The 24002-nt window shown below is 48.6% G+C and overlaps 1 protein-coding gene across 3 annotated transcripts in view; it reads left to right on the top strand.

Annotated features, from left to right (window-relative positions):
- Positions 1 to 24002, top strand: part of DGKH (diacylglycerol kinase eta) — a 356048-nt gene that overhangs the window by 31936 nt on the left and 300110 nt on the right. The window contains exon 2 of one of the 3 annotated variants that reach the window (XM_073580313.1): positions 14354 to 14515. In XM_073580313.1, the coding sequence (XP_073436414.1) occupies positions 14354 to 14515 (162 nt within the window). Of the gene's footprint in view, positions 1 to 14205; positions 14516 to 24002 lie in introns of those variants that run through there. The other 2 variants (XM_073580314.1, XM_073580312.1) reach the window with 2 other exon arrangements.

The following is a 24002-nucleotide window of genomic DNA, read 5'->3' as shown; positions in this document are numbered from 1 at the left end:
AGAGCCACAGCAACTATGGTGACTACTGGTTTACACGTACAGTGCTGTACTCTGGAGCCTAAGTCCAGATTTCATCCTACTAAGCATGTGGCACCTTCTCATTGGTGCTTGGACTTCAGGTGCTCTGGTGAGGTGGCAGCTTCAGATTGGTCCACAGGCAAGGTCTTGTCTGTCTGGATTTGAGCTTAAGGTTTAAAAGACTCAATGCGCATGCCTGTGCGCTAGTATCATATGTGTTTGTGGCTACTATACCATCCTGTGTGCACGTGTGTCGCTAATAACACTGCATTTGTTGGTCTAGACTGGCAGTGTAGGGTGGGAACTCCCGCTTGAACTTAGCAACTGCATCGGGCGTCCTCAGGCAGATTTAGATTATAGGTGGGTTTGGCTGCCGCAGTCCTCCTATTGCTCCTCCTTGTACTAGTGGCTTCTGGCAGGTAATCACAAGGTTTATTTGTCTCTTTTTATGAGTTGCAGAATTGCCTGCGGCAAGTATAAGCCATCCGGCTAAATAGCGGAATAGTATTACTTTTCACCATCCTATTGGATTGACGTTTGGCCTCCAACACCGACCTCCACCTGCAGAGCCGTGCTCCACATAGAGAATGGAGCCTCCGGCACCTACCTCCACCCGCACTCCACATAGAGAATAATGGGGCCTCCGGCACCTACCTCCACCCGCACTCCACATAGAGAATAATGGAGCCTCCAGCACTGACCTCTACCCGCAGAGCCACAATTCACATAGAGAATAATGGGGCCTCCATGTGGAGTGTGGCTCTGCGGGTGGAGGTAGGTGCTGGAGATTCCCCATTACTGGGCACAGGGGGCAGTAACCTTTTCAGAGCTGAGACTATCTTGGTGCTTTTTTTGTTGTCACTTTCTAAGAATCATAACATTTTGTTCCTTTTCCTCTGATAGATGCATATGACCCAAGTATGGGAAACAGGAAGTAACGAAACACATATTACAATGTCTTTCCTGTCCCCACACACAGTATAATGTTCCCACAGTATCACCATCGCCCCACATACAGTATAATGTTCCCCCAGTACCGCCATCCCCCACATGCAGTATAATGTTCCCCCAGTACCGCCATCCCCCACACGCAGTATGTTCCCTACTAGTCACCCCCACACAGTATAATATTCCCCCAATACCGCCATCCCCCCATACACAGTATAATGTTCCCCCAGTACCGCCATCCCCCCCATACACAGTATAATGTTCCCCCAGTACCTCCATCCCTCACATGCAGTATAATGTTCCCCACTACCGTCACCCCCCCACACAGTATAATGTTCCCCCAGTACCGCCATCCCCCCATACACAGTATAATATTCCCCAGTACCCAGTATCAGCCCTTGGTTTATGCAGGACTCTGCAGTCTGTGCTGGTTCTCATCGTCCTGGATGAGGTGAAGTTTATGTGTGGGGTCAGGGAGGGTTTACAGTGTGGTTGTAGCAGAGCCGTATGTGCGAGGTGAACGGAGCAGAGCCGTGTGTGTGTACGAGGTGTACGGAGCAGAGCCGCGAGTGTGTGAGTTGAGCGGAGCCGCACGTGTACGGAGCAGAGTCGCACGTGTTATGAATGGGTCACCGAGGAGGAAAAAACAACACAAGCCAAGTCTCAGCAAACCAGAGAGGTTGGTAACTATGCAGATTGCAGATCCCTGATCTTACTACACAACTAGCAGCAGTCGTGGAGCGTACCTACGATGATCCTAGATGCCTTGTCACAACCGGAGAGCTACATAAGCCTAAAGCAGGAAAAGAGGAAAACTAACTGCCCCAGAGCAGACCCCAAAGGAAAGACAGCCCCCCACATGTATTGACGGTGAAACAAGATGAAAACACAAAAAAAGGCAGAAAAATAGTCTGAGCAAACGATGGGGCCCGACTAACTAGAAAGGACAGGAAAGGAAAGACAGTCTGCAATCTGCCAAAACCTTACCAAAATAATGTCCAACACTTCTGATAGCAAAATTAACCCTGAAGTCACTAGACTTCTCCCACTATATCAGCACTCTGAAATATTCTGAGACAGAGCAAAAAGAGGCCAATCTAATAAGGGACCAAAAGGCAAATACAGATAAATAGGAGTGGAAATTCAGCACAACTCCAGCAGAGGCTGGCTGACCACAAAAAACTGAATTGACCAACAAGAGCAAGTGTGAACAATAGCAAAAACAAACTTAACTTGAGAAGACTGGAACAGAGCTGAAGTCCAAGACCTGAGAAGCAGACTGAATCACCAGCATAGGGCGTCGGCTGTCTTATATCCAGTCTGATACTCCAGAGATCCAATTGTTATCCTCCTCATCAGGTGGCAGATCACTACCAATTAAACCAACCTCACTACCTCCTGTCACCACCAGAGGGAGAACGGAAGGAGAACTCTTAACTGGTGGAGCAGAAAATGAGTTCACAACACGCACGTGTGTGTGAGGTGTATGGAGCGGAACCGCATGTGTACAAGGTTTACGGAGTGGAGCCATTTGTGTACAAGGTTTGCAGAGCGTGGCCACGTGCGTACAAGGTGTGCGGAGCAGAGCCGCATTTGTACGAGGTTTACGGAGTGGAGCCATGTGTGTACTGAGTGGAGCCGTGTGTGTGCGAGGTGTACAGAACGGAGCCGTGTGTACGAGGCATAAAAAGCAGAACCGTGTGTGTATGATGTATGCGGAGCCATACGTGTACAAGGTGTATGGTGGGGAGCATTCATACCTCCCAGCGGGACAGTCCCGATTTTGAGAGAGATACTGCCCCGGCTGGGAGCTTACTTTTCCCGCGGACACAGGAGTACACGGCGGAGCCCTGAAGAGCACTTTAAAATTAGCATGTGACGTTCCACCAGAAGTGACTGCTAGAAGCTGACTGGAAATGAGGAAATTTCGGGAGGAGATGGTGACAAAACCATGGAGGCACTTCAGGGAATGCTTCAGATCCATCACCGTGTCCTCCTCCAACAGCGCGGATAGCAGGATCGCCTTGAACTCGGGGATTCTGGCCATGTGAGCGGATCATGATATTTCCTGCATCGGGAGGCTCAGGTGGGCACTACAGTGGGAGCCGGGCTGCTATAGTATCTTTATAGAATCTTTCTTTCTCTCTCTGTTTCTTTATCTCTCTAATCTTTCTTTTTTCCTCTCTCTCTGTTCTTTCTTTTCTTTTATTTCTCTCTGTTCTTTCTTTCCCCTCTTTCTCTCTCTCTCCTTTCTTTCTCTGTTTTCTTTTTTCTCTGTTCTTTCTTTCTTTTCCTCAGTATCAGTCAGCGTGCCCACAGTACCAGTAGAATAAGGGGGGTAGGAAACTAGGTGGCACTGGTCACTTTGAGCCTCTCATACTTTTTATTGGTGTATAATCATATGCCCTGAGCACCCCTTAAAGAGGGCCAGCCCCAGACAACAGGGTACAAACAAATCACTATTACTATCAGTCTAAGTGGACAATTATATACGTAAAGGTAATGATGTCCCTGTGCCAAGCAGTGCGGAGGATCAGAATACACTGAGGAGACCAGAGCCGCGGGGTTTGGGGAGAAGAATTTTATATGGGGCCCATTATACTGTATGGAGCATTATATGGGACCCATTACACTGTATGAAGTAATATATCGTGCCCAAATAACTTCTTAAAGAGAGTGATATGGGGACGACAAAGTATAGCAAAAATTCACTGATCGGGGTGAGGAGTGCTATAGCTTGTGGGCTGGTGGGATTTGTGTGGCAGGGCTGCTTTTTTTGTCCCAGTCTGGCTCTGTGCCAGGCCTACCATTGCCATTAATGGCCCTTGTTCTGGATACTTCTGTGTTCTTCTATGTGCGTGTGATGCTGCTGACATCCTTGTGTTTGGACACCTATTTTTCTATTTATCTAAATCAAAATGTCCACTATTGAACTCAGTTTTACAGGATAGATATGAAAATTTACTCTGTGTGCGAGGGGGGGGGGGCGTCATTTTGCTGTTCGCCTCAGGCAGCAGAAAGGCTAGGTTCACCCCTGTTTAGACCCCTAACAAAAGTAGAAAAAAAAACAGACTTTGCCCACAAAGCAACTTTGATCCCATGAGATCAACTCTTAGATAAATAATTTGACAAAAATATTTGTGCAGTTTGTGACTTGCTGCAACTAGTGATGAGCAAACGTGCTCAGATAACTTGTTATCCGAGTATCTCGGGCATGCTCGAATTAGGCTAGTTTCACACTAGCGTTACCAAGGGCAGCGCCGCCGCTAAGCTCCGCCCCGGCCACGCCCCCTCCGGTCAGTTCCTCCTCTAAGTGCATGACGCTGCATGCGACCAGCGTACCCTATATTTAGCGTTGGGTACGCTAGCCGTGCGCTGGTATGATGTTGCTGCTGTCTAAGGATATGTGCACACTAGGGTGACCGGATCTCATATGGGGGGGAAAAAATGTCAGAATCTTGTTCGTCTGGACCCCACAAAACGATTCCCCTTTCCAGATATTGAGAGAGCCAAAATTTGAGCTCGATCAAACGACGTTAACCCGTGCCGCTCGTCGCTCAAAGTTTGAAAAAATCCAAATTGAGGTATTTTAAGATTTAGGTATTTTGCATAGTCTGTTAGACTATAAAGAATGTGACAACAACATTGCAGAAATAGCCCTGACCAAATTTTCGAACCATTTGTGGTATATGAATGCAGAGTTGGTGGGATTATCGTTTTTTGATCCCACCATTACAGACAATGAAAAGTTGTTAATGGCTAATAAATTGCTCAGTAGCACAGATGAACCATCAGAGCACGCTAACCTACATGAGTTGATAATTTTACATAGTTATCTAATCTATTCTAGAGCTTTTGTTAAAGTAGTTTTTGAAACGTCAGAATATAATGCTCGGCATTTGCTTACAACTTGCAGGACATATTGCTTTTGTTCTTCATCTTTTGTCAGAAGGTCGTTAAAGTCGGTTACTTCCTACCTCTTTTAATTTTTCTTTCCTAACTTTTGGATTTACAACCCTAGCGTGCTCTGATGGTTCATCTGTGCTACTGAGCAATTTATTAGCCATTAACAACTTTTCATTGTCTGTAATGGTGGGATCAAAAAACGATAATCCCACCAACTCTGCATTCAAATACCACAAATGGTTCGAAAATTTGGTCAGGGCTATTTCTGCAATGTTGTTGTCACATTCTTTATAGTCTAACAGACTATGCAAAATACCTAAATCTTAAAATACCTCAATTTGGATTTTTTCAAACTTTGAGCGACGAGCGGCACGGGTTAACGTCGTTTGATCGAGCTCAAATTTTGGCTCTCTCAATATCTGGAAAGGGGAATCGTTTTGTGGGGTCCAGACGGACAAAATTCCGACATCGATTTTTTGCGGTCACCCTAGTGCACACGTTGCGGATTTGGCTCTGCGGATCCGCAGCAGTTTTCCATGCGGTGTACAGTTCCATGTAAACCTATGGAAAACCAAATCCGCTGTGCACATGTTGCGGAAAATTCCGCGTAGATTTGCTGCGGTTTATTTTCCGCAGCATGTCAATTCTTTGTGCGGAATCCGCAGCGTTTTTACACCTCTTACATTATAGGAATCTGCAGGTGTAAAAACGCAGACAAAATCAGCACAAAATCTGCGGAAAATAGACAGGAAATCTTCACTAAATCCATCAGGTAAAACGCAGGTCATTTTGCCTGCGGATTCAGCCAAATCCGCACAGAAGAATCCGCAATGTTTGCACATACCCTTAGGCTGTGTGCACACGCTGCGGATTTTGCTGCGGTTCCGCAGCGGTTTTGGCCGCTGCGGACCCGCAGCAGTTTTTGCTGCGGTGTACAGTACAATGATTCCCTATGGGAATCAAAAACCGCAGTGCAGACGGTGCGGAATTTTCCGCGCGGATTATCTGCGGTTTTCAATCCGCAGAAAGAATTGACATGTCAATTCTTTCTGCGGATTCTCCTGCGGTTTGCCATCTCCTCCATTGAGGAGATGAAAAACCGCAGGGCAAAACCGCAGAGCAATCCGCAGGTAAAACCGCAGGTCTTTTGACCTGCGGTTTCACCTGCGGATTGTACAAAATCCGCGCGGATGAATCCGCACCTTTTCCGCAGCGTGTGCACACAGCCTTACAGCGAATCATGCAGCTGCAGGGACAAGAAGATAATATTCCAGCACGCCTGAGATACTCAGATAACATGTTATCTAAGCACGTTTGCTCACCACTAGCTGCCGTACAACGGTTTTAGAATTCTGATTTGGCACAAAAAAACCTCGAACAAGCAGACAGTTCAAGCAAAGTGAATGTGGTTTAAAGGGAATCTGTCACCTATTTTTTCGTATATAAGATGCGGCCACCGGCATCAAGGGCTTGTCTACAGCATTCTGTAAGCCCCCGATGTAACCTGAAAGAGAAGAAAAACGAGTTAGATTATACTCACCCGGGGGTCCGGTCGGGGTCTGATGGGTGTCGCGGTCCGGCACCTCCCACCTTCTAGCGATGATGTTCTCTTCGCTTCCCGTCACTGCTCCGGCGCAGGCGCACTGCTCTGTTGAGGGCAGAGCAGAGTACTGCAGTGCGCAGGCGCCGGACCTTTCCGGGCGCCTGCACACTGCAGTACTCTGCTCTGCCCTCAACAGGGCAGTGCGCCTGCCCAGGAGCCGCGACGGGAAGAAGAGAACGTCATCGCTAGAAGATGGGAGGCGCCGGACCGCAACACCCATCTGACCCGGATTGGACCTGGGTGAGTATAATCTAACTCGTTTTTCTTCTCTTTCAAGTTACATCGGGGGCTTATCTACAGCATTACAGAATGCTGTAGATAAGCCCTTGATGCCGGTGGCCGCATCTTATAGGTGACAGATTCCCTTTAATGAAAACTCATGCCCACTGTGCATTCAGAGATGCTGTGGAGCTGTGTGTGTGTTTTATCAAGATAATCCTATATAGGGAACCTGAAAAAAATGCAATTGCCTTTTTAAGTGAATAATCCCAGAGTTTATTCTGCAACAAAAACGCATAATAATTAGGGAAAATAGAGCAAAGAAAAACGCAGTTAAATCACTATTGCGAAAAGCAGGATAAAAGTTGCATTCTTTTCACAAGTGGAAACCTGGCCTTATGGTTAAGTTCACAAAACATCAGTTTCATCCAGAAAACTCAATTTTTTTCTCACTTGTCATCAGTGTGGAATTCCTTTTTTTTTTTTTTCACATCCGCAGTATTTATTAATTTGGAAGACCATTTACAGCTTCCGCACCTATAGATCTGAATGAGTGAGTCTCTTCTGACACAGAGGAAGCGAGTGCATGCTGCGCAATTTATTTTTTTACACAGATTCATTAAGTGAAAAACATTTGCTCACATGCATTGCCCCACTGAATAACGTTGGTCTCAGCGCTATCAGTTTCTCGACGGACAGCACTCAGGACTAAACACTTTAGGCCTGTTTCACACTTCAGTTTTCTGGCGTCAGTCAAAATCCGCCGTTTTGACGGAATGACGGATCCGTCGAAATTGGTGAAAAAAGGATGCAACTGATCAGTTTTTTCGACTGATCCGTCTAGCGGATCCGCCGAAAAAATGGATCCGTTTAATCAGTTGCATACATTTTTTTCATCCATTTGTTCCGCCACCCATAGGCGTCCATTGTAGCTGAAGACTGACTGCGACGGATCCGTCATTGTCCGCCTTTTTGACTGAGACAAAAAACGTTCCTAGGGAAAAAAAATTTTTCGGCCGACAGCTATTTTCTGACGGATCCGTTATACGACGGACAAAACGGAAGGCCATCCGTCACAATCCATCACTAATACAAATCTATGGGGAAAAAAACGGATCCACCAGGCAAATCCGCCAGATCCGTTTTTTTTGCTAATGACGAATTGTGAGTGATGCCAGAAAACTGAAGTGTGAAACAGGCCTTAGGGTGAACCTACCCACAATGTAGCTGCTGTAGACCGATCACCTTTATAACATAAGTGAATGTGCACATAGGCCACCATTAGGTGGCAGCACTTTTCAGTCTGCTGTCTTTTTTTCCTCCCTTTGTCTGTGGTGTGCTGTTATAGAAGATTCATTTATCAATTAATTGTCCAATTATTACAACCAAAATAGTCCTTGAGTCTCACACATACAAGTGCACAATTATAGGGAAAATGCAGCAATAACAGCATCTATGGAGGGATCTGTTTTAAATGTTCTTAAGATCTTTCCAGTTTAGAAAAATAATTTGATCCCCTATTAGAGAATCCTGAGTTAAAGCATTATTCCCACATTGTAGACTTATGATATATCCACAGCTTGCGCCACAATTGTCTAATAGATGCGACATCCGCTCCCAGCCGGCTGCGGTATTTGATGGACGCTGCAATGGCCTCCAATTCAGGTGTGCAGCCAGCCTTGTGACACTCAGCTGAAATGTGTGGAGATTGGGCAGAGTCGGAGCAGGGCATGGCCACTCGAGCCCTTTAAAGTCATTGAAAATGCCCACAACGTGTCATAAATGATACTCCAGTCGCTGACTGGAGTAGCATTTCTGGCGTGCCACGTGGATGCGTCTGCCATAGAGACGATATGCCAAATTTATTAAGTGGATTGCGCCTCTTAAATTTAACAATGTGTCCTCCAGTAAGATTGGCCAGTTTAAATTAATCGGCCCCCTAGATATATTTTTCTACGCCAATAATTGCAGTGAATCCATGAAAAATTGATTTCATAGACTGTGTCCATATGACATCCGTTATGTCCTCTTGCATATTGAGTTTAATGGGTGAGTCTCCTCCAGAAAACAGATAAGACTAATGCATGCTGCATTTTTTATTTTTTCTTGCACACAGACCATTCATATTTAACAACATGCATGTGACCGTCACCACCACCGAGCTTTGGTCTGTGTGCGCGCCGACTGCTCTCCATTGTGCAGATGGAAGCATAACATGCTGGGCTGAGTGAGTCCTTTCACACGTGTTCTGCCCATGTTTTTCACAGAACATATTCTGGTCTGTGGAGCTGTTCACATGTTCCTGTTTTTTTGCGGACAGTGTCCCTTAAACTATAGTAGCATTCAGGTGCCTGTTGTTTTTCACTTACGGTATTTTAAAAAGACGATCCGAGTGTCGTCAGAGTTTTAGACCCGATTTTCGTCAGTGTTCGGTCCTTGTGTCAGTGTTTACCATCAGTGATTTTCTTGTATGCCAAAAAAATTGTAAAGCTTCTCTTCCTCATTACAATGTTCGAGTGTACAGCACGCGGATGGCGTCTGTGGTCTTCCCAGATCTATAGACTTCTATGGGCAACTTTGATCCATAACTTGGACAAAAATCAGACATGTTCGTGTTATTTTTCTTTTATACAGTTAGCAAAAAAACATGGACGTGTGAACAGCCCCATAAAGTATACTGATAAATTGTGAGTTTTTCTTCATGAAGAAAACCTGACACTGTGACCACATTCTTCCCTATGAGCATTTTTTTCACATGTGTATGCCATCCAGTTTTTATATCCATATTTTAATAAATTATTAATGTTAAAAATGCAATGCATCTGTGAAAATGAAGGCCATATAGATGTCCAGCAGTTTTTTTTTTTCTTGGACACCAAATGAATATAAATTTAAAATTTTTTTTTTTTTTTTTTTATAAACGCAAAACATCAATTTGTGTGTCAAAGTGTCTGTGAACTTCCGCATTGGCTCGCTTTAGTCAGTATACTATTTGCATATGTGCAGCACACCGACGTTTCATCGGAACAAACCATAAAACAGAGACATTTAATTTTTTATCCTATTCGTGGATCAAACTCACCCATACAAATTTATAAGACTTAGGGTGTTTTCACATTGCGTTCTGTGTCCCCATCGGGGCATACGTCCGACGTCCCTACAAACCGGGATCCGAACGTATATCCACCGACAGGGCCATAGACTGTAACGTTGACGCAGAGTGACATGCATCATTTCCGGAAGTGTAAGCCTACAGGAGGCGGACACTCATTTAGTAGACTGCGTCTGAGTGTCCACCTCCTGTAGGTGTACACTCCCGAAAAAAGTGCACGGCCTAGAGCACATTTTTTCTACCGTCACCATTAGTCTATTGGCCCCATCGGTTCATATACGTGTGGGCCCTGTTTTGCGTGGGGGGAGTTGGACATATGCCTTGTCGGGGACACAGAGCGGTGTAAAAGCACCGTTAAGGCTCGTTCACATGTCAGAGTGTCCGGTACGTGTGGTGACAGTTTTTCACATGTACCAAAGACACCTACACACGTCAAGTGAATGGGTCTGCGCACATGTAAATGTGTTTCCATGGACACTCTGACATGTCCGTTTTTTAGCAGCAGCACAGGCCAAAACGTCTTGCACATGTGCACACTGAGGACTCATGGATGATAACCGTGTCATCAGTGTGACGTACCGGCGCCTGGGAAGCAGTACTGTTTGCGCTGGTTCAGGGTGATGAAGACAGCAATCATGATTGTCCCCTGCTCTGCCTGCGATCAGCGCAAGCAGGGAACAATGTTGAGAGTTTTATTCAAGCGTAAAATTAAGAATAAAATAAAAATCACATTATACTCACCTTAATGCCTGATCCTCTGCAGGCATTTTCCCCTGTAAATAAACAAACAAAAAAAAAACAATATTCCTCACCTGTCCGAAGTTGAAATGTTGCCTCCTGTCACAGAATTCACAGGCCTACTACTCCCATCAGCTTACACCTGCTGTCGCTGATAACAGCGAGAGCAGACGGCACCTGATGGAAGTATTCATCAGACGATGCCTGCGCTATAGATTAATTTAAAAAAATGCCATGGATTGTATTTTTGACAACCAGCCAGGCAAAACTGACAGCTGTGGGCTGCAACCTTCAGCTGTTAGCTTTAGGGCTCATACTCCCTTGCGAGTCCGAGTGTCGGCGGCAGTGCCAGGTTTTCATGCGAGAGATAAAAAATAACCATATACCTCACCTGACTTTTGTACTGTCCCACGACGTAACTCCATGTCTGTAATAAGAAGTTTTCAACCTGGACGGTGCCAAAATGCGATCTTCCAGGCTGAAAACCACTGGAGAATGAGCTGAGCGAGCGCAGCATCAGTGAACAGTAATGACCTCATTGAGGTTATCGCAGGCCACTGTGGTGACCTCCGTGAGATCACCGCTAGCACAGTGAGAAAAAGTCTCATGGTGCAGCGCTGAGCTCAGTGAGTTCACTGCAGTTCACCTGTGAGGCCCGCTCTCGCTGCAGCGAGTCATCCTCCCCAGCTATTCAGCGTTGGATTCAGGCAAGAATAATGTGAGTATGACGTGATTTTTTTATTTTATTTTTAATTTTACACTTGAATACAACTCTCAACATTGTTCTCTCCTCGCGCTGATCGCAGACAGAGCAGGTGACAATGATGTGAGCTGTCTTTAGCACCGGGGAACAGCACACACTGATGAAACACTGATGGTAAAATCTGAGACACTAACCAAATGCTCATAAAAACCTGATCCAAAACACTGATGGAAATTGGTCCAGTTTTTGGTGTATGAGAGAAATCACTGATGTATAAGTGTCTAACTGATACATAAGAATTTCAGTCAGTTATAGGATGTGTGATCTTGTACGTAAGGAACAGGATTTCTAACTTTACTTGACTTTTATGTACCGTAATATCTTATTGTAGCCGTTCCAGTGTAGGAGGGCAAAGAATGCAGGATTTAGGAACCAGTAAGCCACGGATGAAGAATTATCACCAGTACAGATGATTTATCCGCCCTGACTATCTGCCTTCTGAGAGTGTCCAGATTGTATTACAACATAAACCCAAATCAATATGAGACTTAACCGCCCTGCATTACAGGCTGGGGAATCAATATCAAATCGGATAAAACCATTAGATACACCACCCATTTCAGCGCTAGTGGAAAAGCGTGAAGCTACAGATTGGCTTCCTTTAAAATGTTCTGTTCCTAGACAATGAAACGGAAAGCATAAAGGATGGTAATGGAAGTTTTCAGGGAAAATGAAGCCTGAGTATAGCTATTAGGCTGGGGTCACACTTGCGAGAAACTCGTATGAGTCTTGTGTCTCAATAACCGGCACTGCCGCCGGCACTCGGACCGGCGCGCTCAGCTACATAGAAATGCATGCAACTGTAGACTGCGGTCCCGCGTGCCGGTTATTGAGATGCAAGACTCGTACAAGTTTCTCGCAAGTGTGACCCCGGTCTTAAAGGGGTTGTCTGGTACTTTTATACCGATGACCTACACTACAGGGAGGTGCAGATGACAGTATATAATCTCAATGTACAAGTTTGATCCAGTTATTGGATTGCACTTGGTCATACAAGTCAATGATTCCATTGAAAACTTGTGAGTGCAGTCCAATTGTGTGACGATGGCCTTGAGACAGGTCATCAATATCGCATAGTTGGAGCTGCAGCCGCTATGCCAATGACTGAATTGTGCTGTGCAGCTCTGCAACTGATCACATCCGGCCGCTGCCAGTACTGGATCAGCTGATGAGTGGGGAAGCCAAATCAGATAGCCATGGTCTATCCCTAGGGGAGGCCATTAGTATAAAAGGAGTGGACAACCCCTTTAATGATTACCATGTAACAGATCCATTTGCCATATGAATGCCATTTCTCTGTCTTAGGTGAAATTCACATAGAGACGTGTGAGTTCTAGAAGTTGCAGATAAGTAACAGGAAATATTCACATGACAGTTTTATGTGAAACACGACCTACCAAAGAGAGGCAAAATGCGCAGCTTTTAGAAAATCACAATGTAAAAAAAACAACAAAAAAAAAAACCGAAAGGTGCAAAATCGTCCTCCACCCTCGTTCCCCAATTCATATATGTGAAAATTAAAAAAATAGCGGATTTGTTGTGTCCTCGTTTTGTAAAAGTCAATATTATGGAAATATAAAATTAATTTAACCGCAAACTACGAGAGGCCACAGATCTGCCGCAGTTTGGTCTCTGCACCTTTTAAAGAAAAAAAAATTCAAGAAACAATCTAAACTCTATATCCCAAAGTATTATCAGTAAAACACCAAATCAAGTCCTCATCTATCAATGAAAAAATACGTTATGGAGCTCAGAAGATAGCGACACAAATTACGTTAGTTATATTTTTTCTTAGCTCAGAATTTTTTTGAAAACCACTAATAATTGAAGTTTACTATGTTTGTAATCGCACTGCCCCGAACACTTGTGTCATCAGGTCACTTATCGCACAATGAATGATGTGAAATCGCCCCCAAAACAGCGGCACCATGAGATTTCTCCCTTTTACCGTTTATAATCCATTTTGGTGAATGGAAAAATAAAAACCATTCTGGCTCTAAAATGAAAAAGCAAAAACAAAATATGAGCGGTGCTGAAGAGGTTACAAGCTGCCCTCCGGTGAGCAGTGGTGCAGGGCGCCCCCCTCTCTGCCCTCCGGTGAGCGGTGGTGCAGGGCGCCCCCCTCTCTGCCCTCCGGTGAGCGGTGGTGCAGGGCGCCCCCCTCTCTGCCCTCCGGTGAGCGGTGGTGCAGGGCGCCCCCCTCTCTGCCCTCCGGTGAGCGGTGGTGCAGGGCGCCCCCCTCTCTGCCCTCCGGTGAGCGGTGGTGCAGGGCGCCCCCCTCTCTGCCCTCCGGTGAGCGGTGGTGCAGGGCGCCCCCCTCTCTGCCCTCCGGTGAGCGGTGGTGCAGGGCGCCCCCCTCTCTGCCCTCCGGTGAGCGGTGGTGCAGGGCGCCCCCCTCTCTGCCCTCCGGTGAGCGGTGGTGCAGGGCGCCCCCCTCTCTGCCCTCCGGTGAGCGGTGGTGCAGGGCGCCCCCCTCTCTGCCCTCCGGTGAGCGGTGGTGCAGGGCGCCCCCTCTCTGCCCTCCGGTGAGCGGTGGTGTAGGGCGCCCCCTCTCTGCCCTCCGGTGAGCAGTGGTGTAGGGCGCCCCCCTCTCTGCCCTCCGCCAGCTGATGGTGCTGATATACTTTCGGCTGCAGACCTTAGGTCTGGGAACTTTCTTCTGAGGCTGCGGTATCCCTAGTGACGGGAGTACAGCGAGCTGTGAGGCGCCTCCTGGCTCCGTTATGTAGACACACGATCCCGGGCAGCCTGCTCGCCGACACTTGTGTAGATTGCTGTAAGGGGCGGGGCTGTGTGGCCGGGCGTGATCTGCGAGCGGAGGGGCGGGGTTTTGCAGTTGGGTGTGATCGATGGGCGGGGTCATTACTCAGCGGGGCGGGGCAGGGTGGTCTGCCCTGGTACTACGGGGAGTAGTAAGAGGGGGCGGTGTCGGTGGAAGATGGCGGCCAGGCGCGCCACCGTGCCCGGCACCTCCACTCTACCCCCGGCCGGCAGGAGAGGAGTGGACGTCCTGGCTGACTCGGATTGGTTTGTGTTTCCTCGGCAGGAGTGTGACAAGGTGTCCGGGAGCGGCATGATGAGGGATCCTCCAGCCGGGACTACTTCAGGGACTGCAGCGGGAGACGAGTCCTCTGACAGCGAGGGCGAGCATGAAGGACCCCAGAAACTCATCCGCAAAGTGTCCACCTCCGGCCAGATACGCAGCAAGGTGAGATGTGTGTTCTGTCTTCTCCGTGCAGGGAGCGCACACTGCACCGCGGATGTCAGCAGCCTGTCAGCCGTGCTGCCTGGAGACTGAGCTGCTGCCGATCTGGGGCTGTCATCAGGTGCTGAACTGGGACCGTACTGTCACGGGGCGCTGGACTGGGACCGTACTGTCACGGGGTGCTGGACTGGGACCGTACTGTCACGGGGTGCTGGACTGGGACCGTACTGTCACGGGGTGCTGGACTGGGACCGTACTGTCACGGGGTGCTGGACTGGGACCGTACTGTCACGGGGCGCTGGACTGGGACCGTACTGTCACGGGGCGCTGGACTGGGACCGCACTGTCACGGGGCGCTGGACTGGGACCGCTCTGTCACGGGGCGCTGGACTGGGACCGCTCTGTCACGGGGCGCTGGACTGGGACCGCTCTGTCACGGGGCGCTGGACTGGGACCGCTCTGTCACGGGGCGCTGGACTGGGACCGCTCTGTCACGGGGCGCTGGACTGGGACCGCTCTGTCACGGGGCGCTGGACTGGGACCGCTCTGTCACGGGGCGCTGGACTGGGACCGCTCTGTCACGGGGCGCTGGACTGGGACCGCTCTGTCACGGGGCGCTGGACTGGGACCGCTCTGTCACGGGGCGCTGGACTGGGACCGCTCTGTCACGGGGCGCTGGACTGGGACCGCTCTGTCACGGGGCGCTGGACTGGGACCGCTCTGTCACGGGGCGCTGGACTGGGACCGCTCTGTCACGGGGCGCTGGACTGGGACCGCTCTGTCACGGGGCGCTGGACTGGGACCGCTCTGTCACGGGGCGCTGGACTGGGACCGCTCTGTCACGGGGCGCTGGACTGGGACCGCACTGTCACGGGGCGCTGGACTGGGACCGCACTGTCACGGGGCGCTGGACTGGGACCGCACTGTCACGGGGCGCTGGACTGGGACCGCACTGTCACGGGGCGCTGGACTGGGACCGCACTGTCACGGGGCGCTGGACTGGGACCGCACTGTCACGGGGCGCTGGACTGGGACCCCTCTGTCACGGGGCGCTGGACTGGGACCCCTCTGTCACGGGGCGCTGGACTGGGACCCCTCTGTCACGGGGCGCTGGACTGGGACCCCTCTGTCACGGGGCGCTGGACTGGGACCCCTCTGTCACGGGGCGCTGGACTGGGACCCCTCTGTCACGGGGCGCTGGACTGGGACCCCTCTGTCACGGGGCGCTGGACTGGGACCCCTCTGTCACGGGGCGCTGGACTGGGACCCCTCTGACACGGGGCGCTGGACTGGGACCCCTCTGTCATCAGGTGCTGGTCAGGTACGGACTGGGACAGAAATTCAGCCCTGGCACTTGAAATCACACAGGCCCATGCTGTCCCCGTCCCCATGAACCAGATGGGATATATTACTAATATTACCGTGGATGGAGGAAAGGAAGATTTACTAAAAGACGAATATTTCTAATGATACCCATGGCCTGCTGGGGTAAGTGATGGAGCCAGCGACTTTGTGCTCCATCACAACTCTTAACAGTATTGGTGTCTTTAGACATGGATTCTGTTAACAATGTAGCAGACAAAGCAGCTCACAACCAGTCAGACCCTGGTGCTGGTGGAACACTGCGCTGACACTCAGGGACCACACTATCGCTATGTGCTGGTGGGACACTGTGCGCTGACCTCAGGGACCACACGGTTATTATATGTTGGTGGGACACTGTGCACTGACACTCAGGAACCACGCTGTCATTATGTGCTGGTGGGACACTGCGCTGACACTCAGGGAGCACGCTGTCATTATGTGCTGGTGGGACACTGTGCGCTGACCATAGGGACTACGCTGTCATTATGTGCTGGTGGGACACTGTGCGCTGACACTCAGGGAGCACACTGTCATTATGTGCTGGTGGGACACTGTGCGCTGACCATAGGGACTACGCTGTCATTATGTGCTGGTGGAACACTGCGCTGACACTCAGGGACCACGCTGTCATTATGTGCTGGTGGGACACTGTGCGCTGACCATAGGAACCACGCTGTCATTATGTGCTGGTGGGCACTGTGCGCTGACACTCAGGGACCACGCTGTCATTATGTGCTGGTGGGACACTGTGCGCTGACACTCAGGGACCATGCTGTCATTATGTGCTGGTGGGACACTGTGCGCTGACACTCAGGGACCATGCTGTCATTATGTGCTGGTGGGACACTGTGCGCTGACCTTAGGAACCACGCTGTCATTATGTGCTGGTGGGCACTGTGCGCTGACACTCAGGGACCACGCTGTCATTATGTGCTGGTGGGACACTCAGGGACCACGCTGTCATTATGTGCTGGTGGGACACTCAGGGACCACGCTGTCATTATGTGCTGGTGGGACACTGTGCGCTGACACTCAGGGACCATGCTGTCATTATGTGCTGGTGGGACACTGTGCTCTGACCATAGGAACCACACTGTCTTTATGTGCTGGTGGACCCCTGTGCGCTGACCATAGGAACCACGCTGTCATTATGTGCTGGTGGGACACTGTGCGCTGACACTCAGGGACCACGCTGTCATTATGTGCTGGTGGGACACTGTGCGCTGACACTCAGGGACCACGCTGTCATTATGTGCTGGTGGGACACTGTGCACTGACACTCTGGAACCACGCTGTCATAATGTGCTGGTGGGACACTGCGCTGACACTCAGGGACCACGCTGTCATTATGTGCTGGTAGGACACTGTGCGCTGATACTCGGTACTGTCATTAATATGTTCTTTTCATACATGCTTTGTTGGGAGGTCTCTAGAGCTGCCCCAGTAGTGTGGCGCACACCTTTGCCTTTTACAATGGTTCCAGGACCTCACCTGTGCTGTGATCCCGAGGGTGAGTTGCCCCCTTGTGTGGTGGTAAATGTTCTGCACATTTGGGTGGCGAGCCTGCAGCAGCCGCCGGCGTGTTGGGTGGCGAGCCTGCAGCAACCGGCGTGTTGCGTGGTGAGCGTGCAGCAGCTGGTGGCGTGTTGGGTGGCGAGCCTGCAGCAGCAACCGGCGTGTTGTGTGGCGAGCCTGCAGCAGCCGCCGGCGTGTTGCGTGGTGAGCGTGCAGCAGCTGGTGGCGTGTTGGGTGGCGAGCCTGCAGCAACCGGCGTGTTGCGTGGTGAGCGTGCAGCAGCTGGTGGCGTGTTGGGTGGCGAGCCTGCAGCAGCCGGCGTGTTGCGTGGCGAGCGTTCAGCAGCCGGCGGCGTGTTTGCCGCATAGTGCCATGTAGGCACTGAGGGTAAGCCTGCCATGTAAGCTGGTATTCTGTGCATGGTCTGGCTGGTCCATGAGCCTGCACAGTAATGTGCCTTCAGCAGATGTGGTTACATAATGTGAGTGACGCTTCCCACGCTCCGGAGATGTTGCTTGTCTCCTGGTCTCTGATACGCTGAGCGGATTACACACGCTGTGCAGGCTGCCAGCCGGCTCGGTGCCCTTTTAAGCTCAGCACAGCATCCAGGGTTACAAGAATTAACGTAAGCTCGGGGACCAGTGTTGATCCAGGAGAAAATCCAATTCACAACTGGACCATGAAAAGATATTTCTCTTGTTTCTAGGCAAATAGTTATTTTGTTACTTTTTTCCTGATAGTGCTGTAGAGTCTGTCAGCCCAGAACGACTGTGCAAAAAAAAAAAATCAGATTTCCCATTGAATTTCTCCCCCAACCCCCCTGGTACCTCTGGTGTCACTGGACCCTCCTGCATCCCCCGGTGATGTTCCCCTCCTGTCGCGTCTTCCGGGAAGAAAATGGCAGGCGCATGCAAGGTGAGCCCGTCGAGATCTGCCGGCTGGCACCTGACAATAATAGGAAATTTTTCCTATTGGTTCATTTTGATCACTGTGATAGGGTCTATCATAGTGATCAAAATTAAAAAAAAATAGTAAATCAAATCCCCTTTTATCACCCCCTTAGTTAGGGGAAAAAGAGTAAAATAAAAAAAGGAATTTATTTTGATTCTTCCTTTAGGGTTGTGGTTAGGGTGATGTTTGGGTTAAGATTGTGGTTATGGTTGGGATTACGGTTAGCGTTACGGTTAGGGTTGGGATTAGGGATAGGGGTGGTTTGGGTTGTAAATGGGGGGGGTGGGGGTTCCACTGTTTAGGTACATCAGGGGGTCTCCAAACGAGACATGGCGACCGTCATTGATTCCAGCCAATTTTGCGCTCAAAAACTCGAACGGTGCTCCCTCCCTTCTGAGCCCAGCCATGCACCCAAGCAGTGGCTTTTCCCCACATACGGGGTGTCGGCGTCCTCGGGAGAAATTGCACAGTAAATTTTGTGGTCCATTTTCTCCTGATACCCTTGTGAAAGTAAAAAAAAAACTGGTTCCAAATTAAATTTTTTGTGAAAAAAATAAAATGTTAATTTTTTCCTTCCACATTGCTTTAATTCTCGTGAAGCACCTGAAGGGTTAATACTCCTTGAATGTAGTTTTGAGCACCTTGAGGGGTGCAGTTTTTAGAATGGTGTCACTTTTGGGTATTTTCTGTTATGTTGACCCCTCAAACTCACTTCAAATCTGAGGTGGTCCCTAAAAAAAAAAAAAAAAATGGTTTTGTAAAATTTTGTTGGAAAAATGAGAAATCGCTGGTCAACTTTTAACCCTTATAACTTCCTAACAAAAAAAAAATGCTTCCAAAATTGTGCTGATGTAAAGTAGACATGTGGGAAATGTTATTTATTAGCTATTTTGTGTGACATATGCCTCTGATTTAAGGACACAAATTAAAAATTTGAAAATTGCAACATTTTCAAACTTTTTGACAAATTTCAGGTTTTTTTTTTCATAAATAAACACAAGTTATAGCGAAGAAATTTTACCACGAACATGAAGGAAAATGTCACGAAAAAAGTCTCAGAATCACCGGGATCCATTGAAGCGTTCCAGAGGATAACCTCAAAGTGACACAGGCCAGAATTGTAAAAATTGGCCTAGTCATTAAGTACCAAATTGGTTCTGTCGCTAAGGGGTTAAAGGGACTCAGAACGTCAGTGTTTGTTCTTACATTATTCCCACTGCTCCCATGAGTATTCCAATTATTTTTTTTTAAAAAAAAAATTTGCCGTACGGTTCTAGAGATATATGGGCCTTTTCATTAAGTGCTACATTTTAGTCTTTACAAGGGGGCGTGGCTCAGACTTCACTGGGGGCGTGTCTTTAGGCTTCTCCGCATTATAGCCCTGATAGCACCACCCCCATTGTGAGGACCATAAAAACGAGCATTAATTAAGGCTGTGTCTCAGGAACAGTATAGTGGATCTAAGAGAAAAAAAAGTCATACTCTGGGGGGAAAAAGCGGGAATAGATTAAGAGCAAAAGCTGGCCATTTCTGACCTGGTGACGACTCCTGCTGACATGTCTGTGTTGGTAAATTCTATCATTCTACGTGCAGTAACAAATCTGGAGCCTCCACTCTGATCAGTGTTGGCAGGGCCAGCGACACTCCCCAAGTGGTAACACCCAGTTGTCAACTTATTCATTTACTTCTACGTGGAACAGGACAGTACACAGCTCTGTGAAATGATGCTCCACAATGTAGTATTTGCAGAGGATATAAGTGCTTATTAAAATACTAGATGGAGGCCTGATGGGGGCAGGCTTTGCAGCGTTGAGAATCTATCCCCCCATGTGCTCACCCTCCTCTCCACTCGCTCTTTCCCCATGTGCTGACTTCTCCCGTCTGTGCTCTCTTCTTTGACCTGTCTACCCCATGCGCTATCCCCCTTGTCTGCTGTCTCTCTCCTTCCTGTGCTGTGTTCTCCCCTCATGTGCTGTCCCGTTTGAGCTGTCTCCCCCCTGTGCTCTGTGTCTCACCCCTGTGTCTGACTGAACTTACCACAGCTCCTGGGCAGGGGAGGATGCAAAAGACAGTACTGACATTACAGCAGGCGATTACAGAGGTAAAATATTGTTTAAAACACTAGTGAAATATTTTACCTCACAAAATGAATCTTCTGTGATCCCCTGCTGTAATGTCAGTATTGTCTTTTTCTTCCTCCCCTGCCCAGGAGATGAGGTATGCTCCGTACACAGACAATTTTTAAAATGAACTTTCATTTATGGGAAAGCCCTTTTAGGCTATGTGCCCACGTATGCAGAAAATTTCTGCATGAAAACCGGACTCCTTCCCAGAAAACGCGTGTTTTTTTCCACGCAAAAAACGCACGTTTTTTTTTATGCCTTTTTTCCCGCGCGTCCCCAGTCTCATAGAAAATAGCTAAAAACGCGGACTTCTGCAAAATTAATGAGCATGCTGCATTTTTACCGCGATGCGTTTTTTTTCGTGGAAAAAAACCCATCAATATGCACAAAAAGTGCAGAATGCATTAAAATGCCGGTAAAATCTCTTAAATAACGTGAAAAAACCGCTTACGTGGGCACACAGCCTTAATGTGACCGACATCCTCTGCCTGTAAACACGTCGCGCGTCTGCCACCAGGATCAGCCGAATGATTCACTGTGCCTGCGTGGAATTTGTGCAGGCGCAGTGTGACTGTGTTCCACTGGTGGTACCGCGCAAGAGGCTGTGTGTGTGTGTGGTGCGACTGTTCCGCTGGTGGTACCGTGCAATTGGTTGGTACCAGCAGCAGTTTCCATATTGAGACACCCATCACTTGGGTGTCCCAATATGGCGGTTGGTGAGCTTCCGCCGCTTGGAATTCTGGGATATGGTGACATGTGGACAGAACAGGAAAAGAAAACATTACAAGGCAATTATATAAATAGACATGCAGTGATGGGTGAGGACTGATCCGTTTTATTAATGAGTGATTGCCATAGTCTGATATAATATATGTCGATCATTAAACATAAAACTGAAGTAATCATGAATAGACCGATCAGCCATGACATTAAATCCACCTGCCTGATATTGCTTATTCCTCCTCATACCTCTAGAGCAGCTCTTTCATGTTGAGGTACGGTCTCCACAAAACCTCTGAAGATGACTCTGATGGAACGTTATGTGGCACCATGACATTAACAGCATTTCCTTTAAGGCCTATAATTTTTGAGGTTGGACGTCCATAGATTGGGCCTGGTTTCCATTATATTCCATGGAGGAGACAGGTCAACACATTGAACTATGCCATGTTCCTCAGAGTGTTTCTGAATAAGTTATGCATTGTAGCAGAGTACATAATCCAAGAGCCACAGGCAATGCTCTCCATCAAGGGGGTTCTTGGTGTGCATCAATGTCTACAGTAGGTAGATGGCACAATTGTAACATCCACATGAATGCCAGGACCTAAAGGCTCTCAGCAGAGTGTTATCCAGCTCATCACACTACTGTCTGGTGTTTTTGGGAGAGAAGGTCAATGAAGGCACCAGCACCAATATAAAAATGTTAAAACCTAACTTTTACTGTGATATTAAAAACGTGGTGAGAAAAAAAGATTACGATCCATAATCTTGCACCTTTCAGGTGAGCAACGCTTATTCATAGCTCCTCAACTGGTTTGCTCACCTGAAAGGTGTAAGCCTATGGATCCGTTATCTTTTTTTTTTCATTTTTTTTCTTTTCTCACCATGTTTTTAATAGCACAAAGTTATGATTTAACTTTTTTTTTTTTTTTATTAGTGCTGGAGCCAGTCCTCATGACCCCTTCTTCCATTTCTGACCTGACCACAGCCTGACCACACAAGGTCTACCAGGGTTTCTATGTGAATGCAAGTGGTTTTCCCACTGAGTTGCCCTCTCTGGAAGGTGATCTGATTACCGTTTTTTCTTCTGTCATACATGTTTTTTTTGGCATGCAAGTGGAACACAAATGGCTCTGAGCAGTGAACACTTTGTGCTTCTTGGTTCTCCAGGGAGTTTGCAGTTCTGGAATATGACAGCACGGGAGGGTAATGGGTTCCTGGTCGCTTCATGTTTGATTCTTCTCAAATCCATCAAAGTTAATATGAAGCTTTTTTTTTTTCCAACATGTTTTTGTGATCCTGTTGACTATTGGCAGCTTACATTTTGATGGTTCTGTCATCACGCCCCAATATTTTAACCATATCAATTGTCCATTTGTAAGACATGTAACAATTTTACTTTAGATTTGGGCATTATGGATAGACAGGTCGGGCCTTGCATCCAGAGAGTTACAGAGATTCCGATTAGGTCTTATTTGAGTGCACCTTTGCTGAATTAAAGAGAAGTCTTGTCTATATGTAGCACATTTGGAGCCTCTCTTGTATTTCTAATTATTGTTATTCAAGGAGACGTGACATTGACGCTATATAATATGTTTATTTTTGATAAGATGGGGGACAATTCAGGGGGGAGGGGGGGTGGGGTAAGGGGACTGCGTTCCCCTGGGTTGTTATACCTGTTTTGTTGGAAAATGTTCAAATAAAAAATATCTGATTTAAAAAAAAAAAAGAAAACAATTTTACTTTTCAGAGTCGGGTAATTTTTATTCGGTCGTCCATGACAGCACCACCTGAGAGAGGGGATCCGCCCTTCAGGAACAGGAAACGTACAAATACAAAAGGGCAGCACCTCTCCCACGCATCAGTTGGTTTCCTGTTCCTTGAGGACAGGACTTCCTACAGATCGTCCGTCATGGATCGTCAATGAAATTCCCAGGCTGGCTGACCGACCCAGGTAGCGGGGGGTTCTCCTTCCTCGGTCAGTGCGAGGTCCCTGGAAGCGCCACGGTGGGGCCGGGCAGGTCTCCACGGCAGTGTGTGGAGCAAGGGGTCCGGAGGACTGCCGTCTCCAGAGTGCCAGCACCAAAGGTATGTATTCCCCAGGCCCTTCCTGGTGCATCCCCCCGGGGTCCGGTCTTCATTTTGGCCCGGTCCTGCGTTTAGGGCCCAGTCGGCGGTGCATGTCGGCGCACGGGGGGCTGGAGGCATACCGAGCCGGGGACGCCGTGCCAGCTCCCTATCGCGCGTCCCTGCGGGCTCATTTTGAGCGGCGGAAGTGACGCGGCGGGGGCGGGGCCGGGAACGCCGAAACCGGAAGTCGGGTGCCGGCCGGCTTTTTTGTATGTGCCGCAGGAGCGCAGCTGTCCTGGGTCGCGTGCAGCGGCCGGGAGGAAAGGGGGAGCCGGAGCGCAGGGCGGGGAGGTCACGGGGAGGGTCCCAAGTGGGAGGTGCCCTTGGCCAGAACCCTGCTGACCCGGATATCCAGAGGAAGGCAATATAAGGCAGGCTGGGACGCTGCTGGGGTGCTTCTGAAGGCCCATTGCAGCAAAGGATACGACGGAAGCCCCCATAGACCAACAGGATGAGGTGCAGGAGCACCCGCAGAGACAGGCCTCAGTGAAGCCCCATACAAGTGCCCAGCTAAAGAAGCAAGGACGAACGAGCGGGCAGAAGTTCCTCCAGACTGAAGGATTCCGCTGCCTCCCTCCGTGATCCGGTACCTGCTTCTACTGCATGGGTAAGAGATCTCTGTGAAAGTACCCTGATGCAGTGTTCCCTTATGTTTTTTTTGCAGGGGAAGAAAAGTTCGGTTAAAC

Source organism: Dendrobates tinctorius, unplaced genomic scaffold (assembly GCF_039654945.1).
Source record: "Dendrobates tinctorius isolate UK_male_01 unplaced genomic scaffold, ASM3965494v1 ptg000064l, whole genome shotgun sequence".
NCBI classification, from domain to species: domain Eukaryota; kingdom Metazoa; phylum Chordata; class Amphibia; order Anura; family Dendrobatidae; genus Dendrobates; species Dendrobates tinctorius.
This window is presented reverse-complemented; position numbering and strand designations above follow the sequence as displayed.